At 43.3% G+C, this 23,257-nt stretch overlaps 1 protein-coding gene across 4 annotated transcripts in view; it reads left to right on the top strand.

Annotated features, from left to right (window-relative positions):
• sick (sickie) overlaps positions 1-23,257 on the top strand; it is a 179,466-nt gene that overhangs the window by 67,173 nt on the left and 89,036 nt on the right. For 2 of the 4 annotated variants that reach the window (XM_046615988.2, XM_046615987.2), the window contains one exon: positions 17,296-17,465. In XM_046615988.2, the coding sequence (XP_046471944.1) occupies positions 17,296-17,465 (170 nt within the window). Of the gene's footprint in view, positions 1-2,774; positions 3,460-17,295; positions 17,466-21,967; positions 22,057-23,257 lie in introns of those variants that run through there. The other 2 variants (XM_046615990.2, XM_046615989.2) reach the window with 2 other exon arrangements.

The following is a 23,257-nucleotide window of genomic DNA, read 5'->3' as shown; positions in this document are numbered from 1 at the left end:
CTGTAGGGTTATATTTCATCCCTTTTTGTATCTCTCTCGGTTCATCTCGTCTCGAGCAAAAGTGTATGGAACATGTACAGATACTCATGTCGTTGTGTATGCATGCGTAAAAGTTTTGTTGTAGAAACGCCATAAACGTATATTAGACCACTTATGCATGTAGCGTCGTGCAGGCTGCGCGTCGTCGTCCTACACCGTTTGTTATCTGATTAATATTTTGATTTCAACCGGGTGGTCTCAATATTTCTAGATTTTTATAATCCGAAGAGGTTCCAAGTAGACACAAGGATTAAGGTCTACCTCTGTTATATATAGGTATACATAGGACCCAGAAGGAACTCGTCGAGCGTTTATAAGATAAAGAGATGCGGACGTATACAGCGTTTGTGGTCGAAATACGGAGGCTTCACCAGGGGTTCGGTCACGGGTCTGCCACACCCCCGTGCAGGGAGAAACCAGGCCACCTGTGGTGCCGGTTTTACGGTAACCGTACATAAAACATTTCACTTCCCTGGAATATACCGGAAAAAAGACAGAAAAACACGTTCTTATTTATCTTAGTTTTTTTTTTTTATATTTATCGGATCGTGTCTCAGAGAGGGGAAATAGACAGGAAGGGTCAAGGGGTGTCACGATCGTTTAGTGCAGATTTTAAGCGCGATTTCGAGGCTTCTATTCACCAGCAGCACAGTTTCTCGATGACGCTGAGTCGGTTGCGGTCGTCGTAACTTGTAAATTCATTAGTCGTCAGGACCAATTAAACTGTTTTATTCGCTCTCCAGTTGTATAGTTATACACGTACTGTTCCGCCCGGTTCTGCAGTCGTTAGGCATGGTAAAAAGTTGGCAAAAAGTATAAATGAAAAAAAAAAAGAAAAAAAACCCATTCTCGAGTATTGTATGCTCGCGGAGCGCTGAGTGCTCCAATCACGTCTTGTGGCAGGATGTTGTACCTGTGGATTAAGTGCTTTTGACTCAAAAACACCGAGAACTCACCGGAAGAGCGAAAAACAAATCCTCGAGTACATAGACTTGCGTGTTTTAGTTAATTGCGTTAGAGATATATAGCAAACTGGACACTTGTAGTTAGTGAAAATTGTTCGACTTTAAGGGATCGTCTCAGTGTGACCCTCCGAAAAATCACTGATTTTCGCGAATTTTTTTTTTAATGTTCAAATAAACTAATCGGTCCGGTTTTTTTTTATAAATAAATACGTTTATGAAGAATACAAAATGATTTTTTTAAAGTTTATTTATTGAGTGCATCATTGTTGTATAAATTGTTGTAATTTCACGTGAAAAAAAAGGTGCTGCACGGTTTCCACGATGACGGCCGCAATTTTGATCTGAAAAAAAAATTTCAAAAAGATTATTGATCTATAGGAAAGTCGCTATCGCGCTATGGAGGGGTTTTTTTTTTTTTTTTCAAATTTGACAAAATGGCGGCGGTTTGAACAAAAAGTGTCGAATGTGGCCCTTTTTTTCGACAGTTTTTCGTAAAAAAAAATAGGAAGTTTTCAAAAAAAAAAAAAAGCTTCCATAGCGCGATAAAGAATGACGTTTAAAATGTTCTCCCGAAATTGGAACTAGATATCTTTGAAACTCTTCCTTTGAGAGTGGAAACCGTTTTGAAAAACACCATTCTGAGAAAAACGCGTTTAAAGATTGAAGTTGGAAAAGTTTATATAAATCGTTTACTTACGATCAATCGGCGATGCCAGGTCTTGATTTTTTTCTTGTGGGTTTCTCTCGTACGTCTATCCGTGGTGGATGTCAAAAACGAACTGAAATGCTTGGACAGTTTATTCTGCAAGGTTATAGAACCTAAGCACCTTAGTACACGCGCAGGTAGAAAAACCGTTCCCTTTCTACAAGAAACGCTGTAGCGACCGTAATAATTTGAATTTTGATTTAAAAATTTGAGAGAATGTTTAGAACAGTGTATACTATACGATAATGCAAAAAAAAAAACAATTTTTTGAAAATTTCACACTGAGACGATCCCTTAAAAATTTCGTAAACTGTTAAAAAATGCACAAGTAGAAATATTTCTCAACCACTTTTCCTTCCTGCCAAGTATCATACCTGAGAGATTCTCCACGGGGGTTTTCTATTATCTACATACCACGAAGCAGCGATGAAAGATACGGCGAAAAAAGGAAACAAAATTGCGAGTCATGGGGAAGAACCTGCATCCCTGTTTTCCGTATAGAAATTAAACCCTCGTTGTGTATAAAAAATGTAGGTATAGTGTAGTTTGAAAATAGGAAGGATATTTTGAAAAATTTCATCCAATCAGCCGGGCATTGTGTTCGGGATAGGAACTCCAGCGGGGATGTTTCCTATTGAGGGTTTCTCAGGGCTTTAGGGAATTAGTTATAAGGTGTATCCGTACTTTCCAGCGTGTGCAACGTGTCCAACGTGCCCGTGTCTCGACGGAATCTCAGTGTATGCGTGATCAAGTGACGTCAGTGGAACCGCGATCAAACGTCCAATCCTAGGTCGGTACCTGGACCACGTGACGTACACACGTTACGTTACCATGCCTCGTAGTGCGTACTCGACCCGCTCGCACTCTCTAGTCTCTTTTATTCACTATCACACGTGGCCGTTCCCCGAGCGTGTAAGTGCTCGGTAGAGAGAGAAAATAAGAGAGGGAGAGAGAGAGAGAGAGGGAGAGAGAGAGAGAATACAGCCTTATTGGAGCCTGAGCCTGAGAGTCGAGTGTTTCACCGTGAGCTAGTGTATCGCGAGAGGTCCAGTAGCGCGGATGCTGTGTCCGATCTCTTCGCAACGGTCCGCAAGCGTGCGATTGGCAAACCGACTCGATCGGGCTTTCAAATTGCCCGCGCAAATTTGCCGATTTTGTTTTTGACGGTGTCACCTTATTCGAATGAAACACACTACGCGCAGTTTATTTTTGCACAAAATTTGGCTCGCGTTATTGTAGGTACGAGAGAGATACTCGACTTCGGGCTAAAGAAACTCTTTGATAACATTGGCTAAGAGTTTGTGGACCAGAGTTTGATGGTGATTGCATCGGCTACGTCAGTGCCTGCAGTGCAGTTAGAATGAAGTGTACTTAGACTCTGAATCGATTGCTACACATTTCAACGTTGTTTGGTAGAAAGAAAGACCCGGTAGACGACGGTGTTCCTATTAGATAAAATACCAATCGGTAATAAATTTTTACGATAAGAATAAGTTTGTGTTTCATTTGTAAAACTTTTATCGTTTCGTGATGCAATGTTCTAGGAGTTCTATACGGTGAATTGGCGATATGTGTTTTAATCAATAAATTGAAATCGAGTTGGTCGTCGTGTCGAATGATACTGGATGCCAAACTTTATAAACTCGAGAAATTTGAGGATAAGCGTTTTCCGATAAACTACGCAAATTCAGCTTATAACTATCAACGAGATTAGTTCCTCGCAGCCAGGATGACATCGTGCTTATACAGGTAACCGAATTGCAGAAAATATACAATATGTTTAGTGAAAATCTATCGATATACCGCAGAAAAAAATTGGTACGCTGCTTTATCAGTAAGAAATGAATTAGAAATTTCACTTCACAAAAAATTCTCAAGCAATATGTAGAATGTTACAGCAGTATATATCTGGTTGCGTGTTCTCTCTACAAATTGTGTAAACTGTGGAATTCTATGGTTTTTCGTTATTCAAATCAACGTGTTTTGGCAAAACTGTGGCAGAGGTCAAAATTTTAGAAAGTCGTTTCCACTAACAGATCTGTCAGGACATCGCGAGTTGTTATTTCACTTGAGTATCGCTTGTTAAAGGCGAAAAATAAAAACCTATATTTGACGTTATCGATAGCCGAATCACTTTTGGATTTCAAATGTTGCAAGATACTATAAGTCTAAAAAAAAAGTGGCATACATAATTTCTAGTATAATGAAGACAGTGAATACTTGAATTGATTATTAACTTTTCTATCACATGTAATTCAAAATGTAACCTAACACGTAGATCGATTGAAGAGATTGAAAAGTGAAACACACAGACTGTTCTCGAGTCTTAAACAGTGCTTACAGTGATCGCCCATCGATTACCGAAAGTGAGTTACATGGAGTATAAGCCATTCGAATACGTAAACAAGAGCGGTCGGAAAAATTTTTCATAGAATTTGAAAAATTTGGTATGCTGACGGTAACGCTTTTACGCGGTATCAAACGTACATTTTCAAGTGCGGTAAATCGAGGGAGCGGATAAACGTGTAACAACCAGCCTGTGTATAAACTGCATATTGTGAACACGTGGGTATTTCCAAATCACGCTATACACTCGTTAAGCAGCGAACGGTGACCAGGCATTGACCGGTTGTCAATAATTAGATAGATTATTGTCGGACCACGATCAATAGCTACGGGCACGTCCCTCCCTCCCCCTTATACCTTTAAGTACCATGCATTGGTAGATTGTGCACGGGGTACGCGGCTAATGAGGACCCCGGTTTTTAAGGTGTTCTAAATCCATGTTCGATAATCTGTACCTGACCGGCGATCCTCGGACCTGTTCTATGGTGTGCGCGACGATAATACGAGCACATGCGGAGGGAGGAGGAGGGCAGAGAGGACCGATATTTATTCTCGCATTTACAAGCTCTTTCCAAGAACAAGGAAATAACCTGACTCACTAGTTTACACTCGGTCATGCGCAGCTCGGCTTTTCTACGGAATCTAGATAAATATGATTTCTTTCGAAACGATTCGTAACGCTCAAACCTGCCGTGCATGCATCGACTTACTTCTTTTTATAGACGTGACGATTCTCACACCAAGGCGTATTATGTCCTTTATATGTCCACATGTATATTCACGTCTCGGAGTTGTAATCTAATGATTTACCCGTCTCTCCCGTTGCCTGTGGTAACTCAACCAAATTGGCTGATCGCCAGGAGTAAATTGATGGTTGGATCCAGATACACGAGCACACGTGATACGATTCGTAAACGGGAGGAATTGGCTTTTCTTGCATCCGTTAACCCGTCCGCTTATTATGCATAATGCGAAAATTCGGCGAAAATCTGCAACTTGTTTTTTACGAGGCTGAAGCTACCAGACAGAATTAACAGCCAAACGTTCTAATGTTCATTCGAATCAGATAGTGATGTCCGAAAATCTAGACTTCGTGAAATACCCTGAATCCCCAATACTTTTGTAGAATTATGAAATTAAAACTGAACTGCACTTTGGTATTTCCAAAAAGTTTAACCTTCTTGGCTGCTAGCTTCAGCTTCGTACTTTTTTTTCATTCCTGATTTCTACGATGTTTTGGAACATCGTATTATATTGCGTGTATCACTTCTGCACGAAGGTGGTTGAAAAGAATCATACTGATAAGAATCAGCGTTACCTACCTGTGGAAAAAAAAAATTGAAAACATTTCCAGCATCGAAGATCGTTGTTTTTTTTCGTTTCTTTTTTTTCCGTAACCTTGCGAATCTCTTTGTCGAACAAACCTCATTCCGTCAGTCAGACTCGTTGTGTTTTACGTAACTCTTAGCAAAGTCCTTGGTGCGAATCACGTATTGTTATGACTGGTTGTCGGAGTTTACCGTATCGCCGGGTTTCCGTAGAACGAAAATTGATGAAAAACTAGCGAGTTATAGGCGTACATGTGCACGTGCGAATTCCGCAAGGAAAACAGCACCGACCCGTACACCTAACAATTAGCCGCTAGGGCTCGTGGCACGTGCGTTCCTCGACAGCCACTCCAGCAGCAGCAAGCTCAATGCACTTACCTTTCCGAGTGGGTACGTAGTTTGGTTGCACCGCAGGGCTAACGAGTCGATTGACTCAACTCGAATAGGCACGGGTATACGTATAATAATGAGAGTCTGCGTACGTATAACTGGCGGTATTATTGCACGTGCGAAATGTGAATTGAAACGAAATGCAAAGCCAAGGAGGCGAGAAGCAGCTGAGAAACCAATCGTGTTATTTAATAATCCAGCTTATATCGCCTCTCGTCCCCGTCCCGTCTCTTTTCGTATCGTTTCGTCTCGCTTGGCGTGAATGCTGCACTTCGAGCCAAGCCTTCTGCGGTCTCGTTAAGACGTTATCATGTGACTTAATTGTATACATTCGGTTTGGCTCTTTCTCGTTCGCTGCCACACTCCGTACATGCATGTACGTGCATTATATGCCAATTCGGGCGGACGTGACAGCCACGGCTCGAACCACACCACGATAATATTTCAGTATTCGGCGTGCACGCTTACTGGTATGCGTACTCGTTTGTGCTTATAAATATATACGTATGTGTATTTATATTTGTATATTTACGTATACAGGCGAGGGAACTTAATGTATGAGCTTCGTTGATTTAATCACCGCATCGAGAATACAAGGACCTCTTTAATCCTTCAACCGCGTTCTTCGAAAGTTACACAAACTTGCCACATCCTGTCGCTGTAGTCATTTTTGGCATGGTATACGGCGTGTAATGTTGCAGATTTTCATTTTCATCAGTTAAACGAATCTGACATATATTTTGTTCACTCTGTGGCCTCTATTTCGAATTAATGATACATAGTGCCTCTGTGCATGCAAAATGATGCGACATGGTATATATATTGACGATTCGTCAGACGTACAATCGTTACTCCAATACGACGTGCAGATGTCTTTTGATCTGAAAACTTGGACAATTACTTTCGAACATTTTTTAATACCATCGTCATCCACGACTCGAACAATTGGAACATCATTCGCTGTAGAAAATATGTTTCGGAATTCATTGGTTAGCACCGTCGCCAAAACGGACTCGAGCGAATTTGATACAGTGAAGTTGCGATGAAAGGTTTAATTATCCTCCCCCCCCCCCCCCCCCTGATCTTCCCCTCTCCACCCCTCGTTCTGCACACTGGCACGCATGCATACCTGGGCCAATATGCAACATAACATATATACCTATACTCTTTGCGAGAAAATAAATTATGAAAGCTTTGAAACGCTTGAAAGTGAACATATTTTTGGCATGGTCAAGGCCGAATAGCCGGTTGAATGCTACGACGAAACTCGTGCCACTGACTTATTGGAGTGTCTGGACGACAATGGAGCGAGGAAAGATCCACGGCATATTGGTCGTTAAGACAAACATGTCACGATCTCATGGAATCTTATTTGAAAAATGTATTCCGGAGGCCCGACGGTGTCATGTGAGGCGTGCGTGGGAATAATAGATCGGTGCATCGTGAAACGAAAAAGGATTACAACCATGTCGCTTCACGTTTCGAGTTTATATTGCCATAAGATTTCCCGTCAATATGCAGCAATTGGATATGGTGAAAATTAACGACTTGAAGGAAAATTCCACGGACCATTTTCTTCGCGTAACGCGTCAAGAGGTCGAATTCCCAGGGCAATTGACCGACACGCTGATGAAGTAGCCCAACAATCTCTGAAGCGGATGAAAAAGAGAAGAGGACGTAGGTATGCGAATTACTACAACGACTCGGGATGAAATTACTTTCTGTAAACAGTGTTTACTCATCTACCTTGCTACCTGCGGGTAATTCGCGCCCCGGGCATTCGTCGTTCCAAATCTACAGACGAGCACGAAAGGTGTGGCTTACACGATACTGTGTTGTTCCATCACGTTCGTCAAAGCCACGTGACGTGTATCCAGTCTCTTCGGTGTGCATTTCGTCTCATTGTTGGGACCGTGTTACATACCTGCCATTAGCGGATACAATGCTCGTTTTCTTTGAGGTATTTCAACGAACTCGTCACTTGTTTGCCGCTTTGATATCGCAACGAGGTATCGATTGCAAACTTGATACCCTAAGTGACGAAAACAAATCTCGTGCGGTTGATAATTTAATTTTTTTTCTCTTCAAACTGTAGCGAAAATAGCCAGCGATGTGAAAACGAGGAAGGGTCAATTAGCTGGGTGAAACTCGTTTTATGCTCAATTGATCGCGGTAATTACGACCGACCTTTGATCGTTGAAAATACGGATTGTGGGTAATACTAACAGAACCATGTCGAAAAACTCACCTATGAGTTGTAGAATAAGTCTGATCTTAAGATGATCTTCAGATGCTGATTGTGTGCTCGGTTAACATTCTTCTTTTACATCTTTGCGAAAAATTTCGAGTGATTTGGAACAACGGTAAAATCAATGAAGGACTGTTTCACACCTCATATCGACATAATTTTCTCAAGACTGTTGAAGGTTATGCGATTAGTTCCGAGTCGGTCGGAACGTGCGTTTAATAAATACCAATAAACACCAAAGAATCTTAATTCTTTTTTGAGTCAGAAGTGTAAAGTTTGTGGTAAACGTTAGAGAAATGGGAGATGCAGAATTGAGCCACGAATAAGCCTCGTACAAGACGAGTGGCCCCGGAACTTGTCGGTACTTACACGAATAAATTATTGTAATTTTTTTTAACTTACAAAATAGACTTGTACAAAAATTTTCGGTATAAGACATAATCAGCAACTCACCTACGATTTTTTTTAACACGACGCTGGATAATATCTCGCAGATGAATTTGTAGAAATCAAATTTCGGCATTACCTATTTCGATAAACAATGTTGGCACTCGACGCTTACACGATCAATTACGCATACGGATATTCTCGCTTTTCGTTGGGCAATTTTTTGCGCTGCAAATATTACAGCATCACCGTTACATTCCGCGGTCCGTTACCCCAGATCCCAGAAGCCCGGACCTCTTCTCCTGTGCCCGTGTTTGCTCGTTCGTTCGCTCGCTCGTTCACTCGTCTGATCTCACCTGCTGGCCCACAGACCTCCTGATGCCCTCTGATTTGCATCCTCCTTCGGGTCCGCATTTCCCGTTTTCGTATTCAACGGTACGGCTGCTTGACAAGCGCTCCGTGACTTCGGAGGAGGACCACCTGAATACGATACAAAGGATATACACGTACAGCGGGATTTCCGAACTGAGTTCATTCTTTATCGTCACAGACGCTACTCTCTGTACAGTGAATCTATCATCGATTGCAAGTGTTCGAACAACGTTTCGTCAAGTTGGGTATTACGAAATATGATATTACCTGGTAATTGCTATTGCACTCCAGCTGAACATGCAATCGTCTAAACTTTAGCTTTTTTTTTCGCTTCGCAAATGTCCAAGTCATCGACGTAGCTATTAATTTGTTAATTGCGTCGTATAATTTTCTGCTAACTGAATTGCCATGCTTGTGGTTATTCTCATACCGATTTGTATGTTTTATAGTTACACGAATGAAATAAAAAATATTGTATTGTACAACGAAGTGTACATTGCGTACAAGTTGTCGGAACATTAGTACCTGCGTATCAGTGTTCTCTATATGCCGAAGAGATCGATTCAATTATTTATGGTTCCGATAGTGGGTAGGCTTCTTTTTACCAGGAGCTGCGCACCGTCGTTCGAATCTCGTGGTACATGTGTCGCCTTCTTCGAGAATAAATTTAACAAGATACCCGTGGCGTCCCTCAGGGACTGCACTCATGGGGCACTCACTTTTTATCTTCTTATTGCGCCTATCTTTCAAATTCGTGGATGTGCACCGAGGAATTACTGTTGAAGTATGAGCGCCGGACCTTGAGTGACTCTCCAACCAAAATACCTCTGTCGATGAGAATGTTTTTAAGAAAGAAAAAAAAACTTCATTCAACGGTGATTAAAAAAAATCAACGAAACATTAAAATAAAATCAAAAAAAAAATCGAAAAATCCACACTGACGATGCTTCGCGTGGCGATCTTGTATTTCAATCGAAATCCGCGTAAACCGATGATGGTCGATTTTTAACGATGCTCTTGAGTAACCTCCGAAGGTGTACGATGCTAAATGTTTGCGAATTAACCGATTATCTGACCTGTACGGCGTTACGTAATATGCAAAATTATTAGATATTTGTCGTTCAAATGTGAAGGACGAGTATTGCTGGACGATACTGAGGATTATCTGCGCTTAACACCGGGAGGCGTCGCGATTACATCACGTGGAATTGTTGATCATTATTTGCAATTCGCCACCTTTGGACATTGCGGTGTACCTACGTTATACGTATGAAATCGCGTGTGACGGTATAACCCACACATGCCTGTCCCCGTAATTATTTTGCCATGAAGTAAATTGCAATTCCTTTCCTTATTGCCCGGTCGTTCCCGCGCGACGATGACGTCACACTTATCATTCTCGATTCGCGCCCCGATGCCCAAGAGAGAGTGAGAAAGAGAGAGAGAGGGAGAAGAGAAAAAAAAGCAAAGTACCACTATTCGCCTCATTGCGTAACATCGTTCGCTGATTTTGGTCGCAGTGTAATGACCGATGGCTCGTCCAACTATCGCTACATGGCAAAGAATAACATATATGTATGTATATATACGTATATAATATGTAAATATCTACCTACCTATGCGTCTAGCAGTCGCGTGCCTTCCGCCTTTTTCAGGAAGCAAAACTATCATTATTTTTATCAGGAAGACGAGCAACAGCAGCAGCTTCCTGCGGGCCATGTGCGCCTCGAGACCTCTCTATCTAAATATATACATAACTTAGCTTAGCCGAGCGAGGCCTAGTCTAGAACAGACAAAACGACCGACCAACCGGCCGACCGACGGACAGATAGACAGACAGCCGGAGCCGTGTATCCACCACCATGATGCAGCGATTTGGACAAGCAAGGTTTGAAACGCTTTTTAGGCGCCGCAGAAATTTCCCTCGGTTATTACACGCGGCGTACGTACGCCGTCTTTTCCTCTTATTCCTACAAGACAGCTCGGTCTCGGTTCGAGGTGTTAAGGACTCGTTCCGTCTGACACAGGCGAGAATATCGAGCCCTAAGCAGAGCTTCATTAGGATCGGTTATTTTCGTCACCATAGCCGTCAGGCTGTCTTCAACGTCGACGAGGGGATCTTGTGAAATATCGTGGAGGTACGAATGGACTGAAACCCTTGCGACCTTTTTGTTGTCGAGGACTTTTCTTCTTGCGGCAAACTTGAACGGGTTGGAGGAAATTGGCAGGCAGCCTCCTTGATCTTACAATCAGCAGCAAAATAATTCAAAGATGTTGCCGTGCTAATTGTGCAAAATATCGTCAAGTATTTTACTGACAACGAATTAGAAGGTTGACGTGTCGTTAATAAGTAGCATAACGGAATCAGGTGTACCGGATCTCGTTTCCAGATACTGTTAAGAGAGGTCGAGTGGCCTGCAACGCGTTCTGGAATCTGTGTTTTTGTCGCCCTTTGTAACGCCTCGGAATCCGAATTTTTGTTGTCCTTCTGGTGTGACTCAACTGGCGGAATTCCAGCGGTCGAACGTCGGATCGCCAGCTGACCCAAGGAGCGTATAACAGCTAGAGGAATTGTTTGTCGTATTACGATTCGAAGTTCCGTGTGACCAGAATTTTTAATCTGTATTTGAGTGCCGGTTGTTCTTTGGTTCCCATAACGCGAATCATCCAACCTTTGAGATACGAAAGCGAATTGATTTTCTTCGGTATTAAATTTATCTGAACTTGTTTCTCAACAATTTATGCAAAACTTGTTCGGGTCTTCCGGCTTTCGGAATAATGAATTTTCCTGCACGGACCCGTCGCATCGACGCGACTCCGACTCGCTCTTTCAACACCCAGGCCTTTTCACTTAAAATTACGAGAGGAAACCGCCCAATTAACGGTAATCTGTAATCCCGGAAAATCTTGCCTCAGTCAACGGAACTAGTTGAATTTAATTTCGAGTATCGTGTAACAGGTTCTGGGCAATTGCCTACGAGCCCTGCTATGCTTTTGCCGAAGTTCCGTTTCATCCATTCCATTTCTTCCGTTGATACTATACAGGAAAATAGCCCGGAGCCTGTATGCGCGGACTAAAAATAATGAATCCTAACACCATCAGGATCCCGTTACGCATTTCGACCGTACCTTGAATAACGATGAAGTTTTCAAACCTCGGATGTTTTCGGCAGAGATTTTATTCGAAGCATTACATATTTTCCCGGTTCGTGACCTGGGAAGCAATCCGCTCCCCGCGTTCTTCTATACAATAACTCTTTTTCAGCTACGAGTAACGCGATTCGAGAGTGGGAGGGGATCGGGTCGGTCCCATAAAGTCCGGGTCTTGTGTACGACTATTTCTAATCTGTAACGCTGTCGTCGCTGCGTAGAATGACGCAGCGAAATCTGAGTAGGTATCGTAGACGTGCGGATCTCGCTGATCGTATATCGCGTGTGAAAAAAGGTGTAATTATTTTATGACTTGAGAAATAAATGTGCAAAAAATTCAGGCTAATATCCCCGTTGGACCAGCTCGTAAACAGAAGTACAGAAAAAGAGTGAGTAGAAAACGTTATACAAAAAGAAAAAGAAAAATGCGAAAAGCTGTGAGAATTGCATAATTTTTCGTGCTTCACGATCCTCCTTATCGCCTTGCGAGAGTTCGTGTCGCAAAAGCAAGTTAATTAATCGATGCTGCAGAATGAGAGGGAGAGAACGAGACGGAGAAAGGGAGGAGGGGAGAGTTCGTCGGTGTTTTATACGACAATTAAACCGGACGGCAGAGGTACGTGAATTACCTTATCGAGAACACAAACTCAGGAGAGAAAACTCTGTACACGTCGCCCATAAATATGTAGGTGCCCGATTTCAAAGAAATTCCATCGCCCGTATATATTCCGAGCGCGCGGTAATTATTGCCCTCTCTTCCTTCTTCAAAAGCCGCACTCCGCAGCCACGAGTGGGGGTGATTTTTCTTCTTTTTGTCCGTTGACTGTCTCCCTGCTTTCATATGGCATGTACCGTACCGGCATCCACCGCTGGGAAGGAATAACTTGATCAGGTTACAAGAATTGATTCGTTTTCCGTAGAGAGAGAACGTTGAACAAGTTGTTGATCGTTGTCTGCGTCTTCCTAACCCGTCTTGTACATTCGGCCTAAGCCAAGGTGCCCGAGACAAGAATAAGTCGATTGAGATTTCTTTAGGGAATTTTCTACTCAAGTATAAATTTTAGGAAACAGGTCCGGGGGTTGGTGGGGTTGGGAAAATCCACAAACCACAACATTAACGATGCACTCGTTTCCGTTGAAATACGATATGGGAAAGGACTGGAACAGGAAGTATTTCATCCGGGACGAAGAGCATACCTACCTGCGTTATTGACACTGCAGTACCTACGATCCTCTGAGAAAATACTGATCCCTGGGTGGAATGGTCGAGGTGTCCGAGGCGAATAGACGCCTCGCTGTTTGCACTGGATCTCTCGGCTCGACCCGAGCGAGTTAAGAGTCGGCGTCTGCACCCCGAGCTGGAGCTGGCATTACAGGTATTTGCACCAGAGAAAGGAGCCGCAGGACAGTTTCTGCAGATAATAATTTTTGTCACGCGTCTGAAATCTCCGTAAAGGCAAAGCGTGTGAGTTTTTTTAACGCATGCCTCGTTCCGGAGACGCGGGGGGCACCGATCATCCAATGATCACTTTCTTCGCCGCCGCGGTCGCGGAACTCTCTGTCCCTGTATCCTTATCCTTGCTCTCCCGCTGCAGGGGAGAAGAGGACAACACCGGTCCCACGGGTCCGCAAGAAGATGTAACTCGCCGGGATACTGCAATGGAACCCGGCGACCTGCCGATGCCTACACTCGTGCCTCTTATTCTCCGATTGTGATTCCTCCTCTCGCGGTCCCCGAAGACGACTCTCCTTCTCCGCGACGAGTCGCGGAGATGTCCTCTTATGGTAGCGCTTCGCGTTCAGCGCCTCCGCGATAAAAATAAACAACAACAACGACAACAACAACAACGAAAAAGGAAAAAGAACTAAGATGAAATGTAAAGAAAAAAAAAAAAAAAATAATCGAGTTGCCCTCCGCTCGCTTGCTTTTATGTACGCTGGTAAGAGTGTACGTTATAAAGACAAAACGCAGTTGGTAGCTTACGTCGCTGGAGGATAGAGAGAGGGAGAAATAATAGGTTGCGTAAGGATGCTGCATTTCCTCTCTCGTCTCTCCGCACCGAGACGGGATACGTTTCTCTAGGTGGTTTATCTGCTCGGGCGCATCCTTGTTTGATATTCCCTGGTGTCTCGTAGATTCGGACCCACTCTTCCTACGTACAATCTGGCCTTAGTCATGCACTCTCTAGGTAGGAGTCCAACGTTGACCGACAACGAGATTCCGTCCCTACTGCCAAGGGAGTGGTTTAGTTTAGAGGGTATAAGGGTACCATTCCCTTGGTATCCTGTCTGAATATACCTTTTTAGTCAGAAATTTCAATGCCAGGTTGCGAGTGATACATGATTCCACACTGGCATGGTGTATTGGTCCTGTATTAACGTACCTGTATATAGTCAATCATAAAAACTGTTCGTACATAAGGTTCTAATAATATCTCAATGGAAATTGAAATTTATTGAACAAATATCTTACATCACTTTTTCCATCCTCTACGTAGGTGTGCAGTGATGTTCATTAATGCCTCCGAATTCAGTTAACTTATTTTCGGTTCGAAGCAAAATACAAGTTCAATTCTATACGAATTTTGTGACAATGGTTCCCATTCTCTTACGTTGCCTGCCCGTGCATCGCCAGTCGTTGTCACGAAATTCGTATAGAATCGAAGTCGCATTTTGTTTCGGACCGAAAACAAGTTAGTCGGAAGGTTAAAGCATTAATGAATATTACTGTACATTGGGAATGTGTCTTTTTTTTGCATCTGTGTCGTTTCCTCCCACGTTCCTTTCACACGGCGAAGAATGATGGTTAGGTCAGCAGTAATTCATTATGTCTACTGCATCAGCGTGTTGCAGCAGAGTTTATTACCGTAGAGAAGATAATAATTATGGGGACTAATTAAAGCGATGCAGCTTTTATAGCATTCTGTCACTCAGCAACTATCATTCCCAGCGCTTCAGGTGCGGGGAAAAGTATTGGCAAGTTACAGTCACGCATAAAATTGCGGTTATCAAACTAAAATAAATGCTCAATCCCCTTGGGTTATTCACTCCTGCCTGGTCACCGGAAAGCATCCCTTCGAGTACGAAGCGTAGGTGGTGCAGCTATTGTAGCACTGAAGCCAATACGAGAAAGAAGGATCAGGCTGAACTTGCAGGCGAGCATCGAACCGGCGAATTCCCCTGCCCGCAAGTGCATCAAACAGATGAATTTCGGATGAAAGTGCACTGCGGAGATACGGGGGCCGAGAATCCGGGATAGGGACACGAACCCCGAACCCCTTTGCTTGCGTCACGAATCTGTGAGGAGAGCTTGCAGTGTACCAAAGTCTAGATACCCATGCATACGGATACCGACTATATGTGCAAGTGCATGCTCCGTCGCTGCAGCCTCCCTCTCCCTCTCGCTCTCCCTCTCCCCTTCTCTCCACTTCGAGTCTACCTTCGTTCGAAGGTAAGAGCGATCTATTTCAGATCCAGTTTACCTGGAAGCTGCACTCGAGCCTTGTGACCTTGCTTGCTCTCCTTTTACACGATCGCCTCTCGCGCGACATCAATTGTCACTCGTAATCAGAGCGCGAGGAGGAGAAAGAACGAGATTATGTCAGCGGCTGTACCTGCAGCCTGATACTGACTTGTCAGCTGACTCGACGATCTTCACAGAAATCACTCTGGATCGAATACTATAAGCACGCTTCGTCATTCTCGGCTTCTCGGCGATTCGGAGACCTGGAGCAAGTCGGAAAGCGTTGAGGACTGATTGTGTGTAGTCGGGGTACCGTGGCTGGTGGTCAACGTTGAAAACAGCTTTTGCAAGTATTGTTTGGTGACTCACCATCAACAGGGTTCTCTGCACGCGGCACGGCTTGCTTTCCGTCTAACGTAAGCCGCCAGGCTGAAGCTAAAACTAAGAACAATAGAAACAAAAGAACAACGCTTATGAAGGTAGGGTAGGGTCATATACCTACATGCCAAACCCACCTATGTACCCACTGGCATTTACTCGGAGTATGTGGAGCTACACTATGTAGGTTCAAATAAAACCACGTGTACATATACGCGCGTGTGTGTATAATTACCCGTACTTTGTTATACCCTAGGTATACATACTTGAGTATTCAGATATACGGTAGGTATACCTAGTAGGTATGGGAGGTAGACCGTACACCATGCTCTATGGTCAACGTGCGGTCACGTTTCGTGGAGTACACACGTGGAGGCCTGGTTGCAAAGGGCTAATTGCAGCTGGTTGACACAGAGTTGGGTGCATATTCCGGAGTCAGGAAAGCGACATTGCAGTACCGGTATACAAGGACACACCACACGGTGATGGTGAGAAATTTACGTGAGATGAGAATAACGGATAGAGAAGAGATTATTTCATCCTCTTTCGTTCGTTGGCAAACCTAATATATTTCAATTTTATGGCACGGACCAGTGACAGTATGAGACTCATTGTCAGCAATGAATTCACAGTTTAGTATTGATTATGAGCTCAGATGTGCACCACCATTATATTCATTTAATTAACCGTGGAAGGAATACTCCTTTTGTGAAAATAATCTATTACGCTATAGCCGGTGAATATGGTGCATTTTTCGTAAATTATACGATACAATAACGCGAACATATGCATGCAAAAATGAATGAGTGAAATCTACAACACCCCAATACTTGTTGTGTATAATTTATTCTTTTCTATGTCTTGTATATAATATTTTATAATTGGATTAATTCAATCAGGTTTTGCGTGTTTCGAAAGGCTACGTTTCTGTATGATGCGAATTTTCATATGATTTCTTGTTTAGACACCTCAATCATGTCTGGTTTGTCAATTTGAAAAGATATCATTAGGTATAATAGTTTTTTTTTTTTTTTTTTTGTTTTACCCGAAACCGGTTGTCAACTATTCAACAAGTTCTGCACGGATACTTTTCGACACGTAAAAATCGAAGGTAACAAAAAGTTTTGCGACACGTGTATAGAGTTAGCTTGTTGCTGCCGTAAAATTAACATTATAGGTATATGAAAATAGATAGATAGTTACGGTTATTACGGATTCCGTTACGTAATTCCTGCAGACATAAAATAAAGTTATTGTGCGGAAACAGAAGTCAAACTACTAATCCAGCGAAGATATAATTTTATCAGTCATTACTCTATAACCTTTTGCATCGTTAATTTGCAATTTTAACGGGAATCTGATTACGCTGACTGTTTGTTCGAGTTATTTCATGCAGGCATTGCATTAAAATTACATGTATGCGTACGTTAGCTTAAGCCGATGGAAGGAAAATTGTAAGTGAAAAAAATTCTTTGTTCCCTCCAAGATGACACTAATGCGTTACTTTAATATTTCATGCGTAGGTGGAGAACGTGAGCTTGTGCGTCGGGGCGCTTCGCGCACTCGGTGCAGACGTTGGGGCGGTGAATCCCGGTGAGCTTGCCTCCGGGTCCACCCTACGCCCCGTCCTGGCCCTTCTCTTCGCCTTGTCGCGACACAAGCAACGGGCCAAACAACTTCAAGACATGCCTCGGTGAGTCACGCTTTTGTTCACTTCAAGCTGTTTCCCGAACCACCTTCATGACTACTAATTACAACTGTAACAATTACTCGCTCCTGGAATCCCTATGATTTACTTGGAAAACAGTTTCAAAGCCACGCGCTGAGTTTCTTCGGAACTCGCACAAAGCTCAACTTTCCTGTGTTCTCGACTTGGAGGAAAACGGACCAAATGTGTTTACTTTTTATGTCCTCTCAGATTCATCATTTCCAAAATTTTTCAATTTTCAAATTGGTCTAGCTTTCGAGTTCAACTTCTTGCTAAACGAAGAATCCAAATTTGTATTACCTGCCAGTATTGACTTGGTGGAATCTGCAACGATACGTTGGATTGGTAAAAAAAAATTCGTCGTCTCGGGTGACGCACTTTCGTTAATACGATTACCGACGGTGTTTTATCGGCCGGTAAGCTACCGACCCTCAGTGACTTGGCATCTGTCGGTGACGTTGTCGGCCGTTTGCTGCTTCGTTTCATCGGTTGGTAACATCGACAACTTCGAGACGTGCAGAAGAGTAGTTTGAATTTACTCTACGTAGATAAGAATAACGAAATGTCGAATGTCAGTAAAACCGTTCACAGCGGCACAAAGAAATACAAAAAATTGTCACCGATGGACCTTCCACTTGCGGTTTTAACGAGCATTACATATATGGTTTTAACTAATAGAAACTCACATAAAGTGTGTCTACAATGAGCCATCAAAATTCATGTTGCAAAATTTCCTATTGCTATAAATGGTATCGATTACGAATTGTTCAGGGCTAGGCTCGAAATGAATTGAGCGAATCTATACATCCCAACGACGCCTGTTAGGAAACGATGATTAGAAAAAATAGACACTGGATAAACAAAAGTTATACGAGTAGCATCGTCCGTAAAACGGAAGATAGTTATAGCTGAACGATTTGTTTGGAGGCTCGATTCGTCCGGAGTAGAACAAATAATTTACATTATTTTCGAATCGCCCCTCTGCAGTCGAACTGACGACGAAACTCAGTTAATTATTATTTCACGTAACGGAGATTCAAGAAGTAATAAAACCGTTCGTAAAAAGAAAACCGTGAGCGTTAAAGTTGGTAGTTCGAATATCCAGGCAAGCGCGGGCAGCAAGAAAGGGGTATACGATTCTTGAGACTCAACGAGGTCTGAGCACTAAAGCATCCCGTCTAGATACCGGGGTAAGATAGCCTAAGTGCACCGAAATGCGGCGGATATCTGGTTACTTGCATCAAGATTCTCAGCAGCACCGTATTCTACTCAGGTCCAGTGCTATCCACATTTGTGTATGCGTATACGTATATTGGTATACTATACATATGTATGTTGTGCACTGTACGTATTACATAGCTGTTCAAGTAGGTAGAATACGAGCGCATATAACACATCAACCCGTTCATTCAAACGAAATATACTCATTTCTACCTGCCTTAGGCTATTACAAGGCAAGTCTGCGGGTTCATTGTACAGTGGAGAACCGTATTTCGCAAAACAATATGCACTGTCAACAATGATCAGAGGAGATAACGACTCTGTTCAAACTTTGCGGGGAAGTTCTGTACCAACGGATGCTTATCTAGTTATTTATATCTGTTGGTAGGTACTCTACAGAGTTACGAGTACATTTGCATAACCGCAACGTTCTTGCTGTAGGAATCGAAACGCTGTAATTAAATTTAGCAGTCGCAAAATAATTACTTTCTCGAAAAGAAACGTCACTAAGCTGCATGTCCTTCCGTCTTTTTCCATGCGATATCTAATACATTAACGGATGATTTTCTCTGTTATGCTCGAAAACGAAGATGGAGTCTGTCACTTATTCCCGGTAGCATTTTTGTCTTAATTAACAAGAAAGTAGAAGAAAAATTATCCAGAGGCTATGGGTCACGTGTATTCTGCGCCGCGCAGCTCGCAAGGCAGCCTGGCGACTTGGGGCCGAGACTTGAAATATTTTAATTACTCCGGGCGCAGTTAATTCTTAATAGCAACTGCCAGGGTGACGGTTAAGAGAGAAGTGTTCTGTGCTGGTGCCTCGTTCCCGCAGTGCAAAACAGGATCGTTGAGGAGGAGCACTTGCTCTCGGGGTTCTGGAGTTCTCAGTTGGAAATGTGTGTCTGTAATTGTGCGGTTCTCCCCCTTAGGAAATGAAGCTGTAATCTTGTTTGGCAGTTGAAGAATGAGTCTTGCAGAATTTTTAATCAGGCCGCAATACTTGTTTCTAGTGCTTTTTACTCCTTGTACTGTTTTACCTGACTTTCTACTTCCTATTTTATTGTTAATACACTGTTTCCTAGTTCTGTTTTGCCAATGTATTAAACGTTCGCACTTATTCGTACTCGGTATGCAACATTAATCTACGATGATCATTTCAAAGGATCGAGTTACAATGTGGGTCGGCTAAAAGAAGATAAATCGTTGCTCCCGATTGTGATCACAGTTCTCGTATACAGCACGATAATCGTTTCACCGCGTGTACTCATTTATTAATGTAATTGTGCGGGATTGCCTTCGGAAACGAAGTTGTAATCTCGTTTGGCATGTTGAATAATGACCGTTACACAATTTCTTATCATATATCACGCACAATGTTCATTATTCTTTTTCTCCAACGTCGAGCGCGTTATAAGAGTCTCTTGTATCGCGTGCATATTTTTTCAAGGGACAATCGGTTTGCTCAGGTGCCTTGGACAATCGATTCGGCAACTAGATTTTAGGTTTAAAAAATTGTCCTATTTTTCGAAACTCACATTTAACAAATTCGCTCCGCCAAACGGACTGAAAGATGATATTGTCGAGAAGTAGTTAGTCGTTATTGGAAAATCAGCGGAAATGTCAGATAACTCAACACTCCCACGAACGTGAGAAACTCCGGCTTCTTCACGGAGGTGATTAAAATCCCATCCCAATGTGGATGCCGGCTCGTGTACTCATTTTAATACCCTGGACACCGAGAGCATATTAATACCGAGAACCCTTTGTGAAGCCTTCGGAGGTCTCTTACCATTTCAACAATGTACCATTATGCCACGCGCGGCTGTGCCGAGGCCATGCTGCGTGCAATGTACCTCATACCTGCGGTCGTAGGAGCCACCACCCATTACAATACGTTCGTCGGCGATGCTTTCAATGCGAGCCGATGTACATACGAGGAGGATACGAGGAGGATACGAGGAGTCACATAACACCCAGCAAACACAATCATCAGACGTGGATGGCTGCGCGAATACGCTCCGACACCTGGAACACATACACCGCGGGGCTTCAGGTACGAAGAGATGACGACAGGCAGTTCGAACGTGGCTGCTGGATCCATCGGCAACTGTACATAGCGGAGGAGGCGGCGAGTCGTGGGGCGCGCAACAATGCATCGTGAGCGTTAAAGTAAAAATCTTTGGAGAACCGGGTAGGGGTGCGATTCGGGCCACTCGGTTTCATCCTCGTTACCCATTCGTCCGCCCCAGGGGAAAGCGGCGACGCGATTGGCCATGCGCTCGACGAAGGGTCGGAGGGGAGGCTGCGGAGACGAGAGAGAGAGAAAGGCCATGTGGCTATGGGAATCGGCTCCTGCCTTCAGTTTCAAACAGACCATCAACGATGCCTACGCCATGGCCACGCCATGGGCTCCGTTGAACCTGCGCTCGGCGTTTGACAGGCGCATGTGAGCGGTGCGGTTTTCGAGTCAACGATACTGTTGCACCGGGACTTTTTATTTTTGAATATTTTTGTGGTTCTTTGTGATGTTTGGTTCGGGTTGAATTGGCCGCGAAAGTTTTTCTCTTTTTTTTTTAGTTTTTCTTTTCTAATTTTGCTTGCGTTATGTTTATACGAATGCGACGATAATTGATTGTACAAACTGCAACGGATTTCGATGTTTTATTTATCGATGACGATGCGTTATCGACGCGTCGACGAAGGATCTTACTTTGGACACGTTGTATTCGTACGGGGGTGAATTTATTCCAACCTCCAGACAGATTGTGCTTGACACATGCTGTCAAATTTAGTAAGCATAAAAAGGTTTCGTCCTCGGTTTTAGGCCACGGTAAATCGCCGTGCCGGTCGGAATATGATTTACGATTTTTACTGCTCTCACCGGTCGTCGGGTGAAGCATAAAAATTCACAAGCGAAATTGAAATGTAGCGAGGGGATGCCGAAGTTTTGTACCAGTTGCTTTAGTTTCGTTAGTTTTCAAATTCTCGAAGATGCGTGATCCGGTATTTGTCCGCGAAAATCGTTTACCGTACTACGATGGTGATCGTAACATATCCGAATACAGCTGTGCGAGTTAGGCTGTAACAAATACCGATTTCTGGTGATATATAAATTTATACATAAATATTATGAAACACACATAATCATTAGTATTAGCTGTCAAAGAATTATTTAAATTACGTGTATAATAAAATTACTACTCTCGGGATTTTAAAGAAAGTGATAAGAACCGAGTCCACGTCTTCCTTATCAGTGATAAATAAATTAACCTAACGTAAATATGGGAAATAGCAACAGCAACAGTAGCAGCAGCAGAAAAGCGCGCAGTTTGCCGAACTCACCTGAGGCTCACAGGTATTTTCCCCACTGTCACTACATATACGTGTAATATGTAAAATACTACTATCGCCTGTGGGACTTCGAACACATCCGCTCAACCATAAATTCTCGGCGTTACTTGCGCTTCGATCTATTATTTCTGCATTTGCAGACCTATCTCAACAGCCGGTGCAGATAATATCGCGATCGTAGCGCAGCAACAAAGGCGGGCTTTACAAATTATTACACGAGCTACTAGGTAGCGTGCATATCGAAACTCGGCAGTGATCGTTCGCTCGGATATTCGCTGGGCGATTCTCATTTGTTTCACGAGCCGTCGCGCAGGGCACTCGCGATCTATATTAAGATTGAAAAAATTGAAAACCAGATCCGAGAGTCGAGCCCTCTGCAGAGACCGGTTAGCACGTGGTGTCTTTTAACACCTTTTGCCTTCTATGATTTTAAAATAAACCGGTGGGACACGCAAGCCCGTTTCTTCGAACCGATTTCAAACCTCGACGTTGTTGCTGTCGCGACGAATCGACTCGCCCGCACACATATTTCCACCGATCGGAAATCTGCACGGCACGCGAATCAGGCAGGATTAAACGATATCGATAACCCATGGAGGATAATCGACGCGAATTGGTGCTGCAATGGTTTAGCCGAAAATTAAGCTTACGTCCGATTCTTCGACTTCCACATTTACCGAGCAACGTTCGAATGATCAGAAATGCTAAATATCGACGGTCACCAGCCGAGAAGCGTAGGCGGACCGGCCCTCCTTCGAACACGAATGCATTACACAGGTACACTACGTTATGCGCCTTGAGGAGACGTTGGAAATATAAAAGGGGGTTCCCCCTGTTCCTGCAGCGACGCTGCGTCGGGCCACGTATTATACTACCGGCAGGTAAGAATGTTGCAGGGATGAGCAAAACGTGAAATAAGGAATGAAAGAAGGGAAGGAAACGAAACGAAACGAAACGAAACGAAACGAAATGAAATGAAATGAAATAAAGCGTATAGAAGATGTGAACGCGTTACAAGTCTGGTCATGCAAGGGACGTTTGTTCTTTCGTATCGTCTTTATAACCCAGTGCTTACACAATAGGTTGCACTAACGAGATGCAGTGCGTATTCTCTTTGTCCCAGTCGCCTCGTCGAGTTGTCTGGATTGCACGAAAAAACGAGAAACACTCGACGAATTTCGAATCAGAGGAGAAGAATCATTTTT

This window comes from Neodiprion pinetum, chromosome 3 (assembly GCF_021155775.2).
Source record: "Neodiprion pinetum isolate iyNeoPine1 chromosome 3, iyNeoPine1.2, whole genome shotgun sequence".
Lineage (NCBI taxonomy): Eukaryota > Metazoa > Arthropoda > Insecta > Hymenoptera > Diprionidae > Neodiprion > Neodiprion pinetum.
The sequence above is the reverse complement of the archived record's forward strand: the minus strand, read 5'-3'. Positions and strand labels throughout refer to the sequence as shown.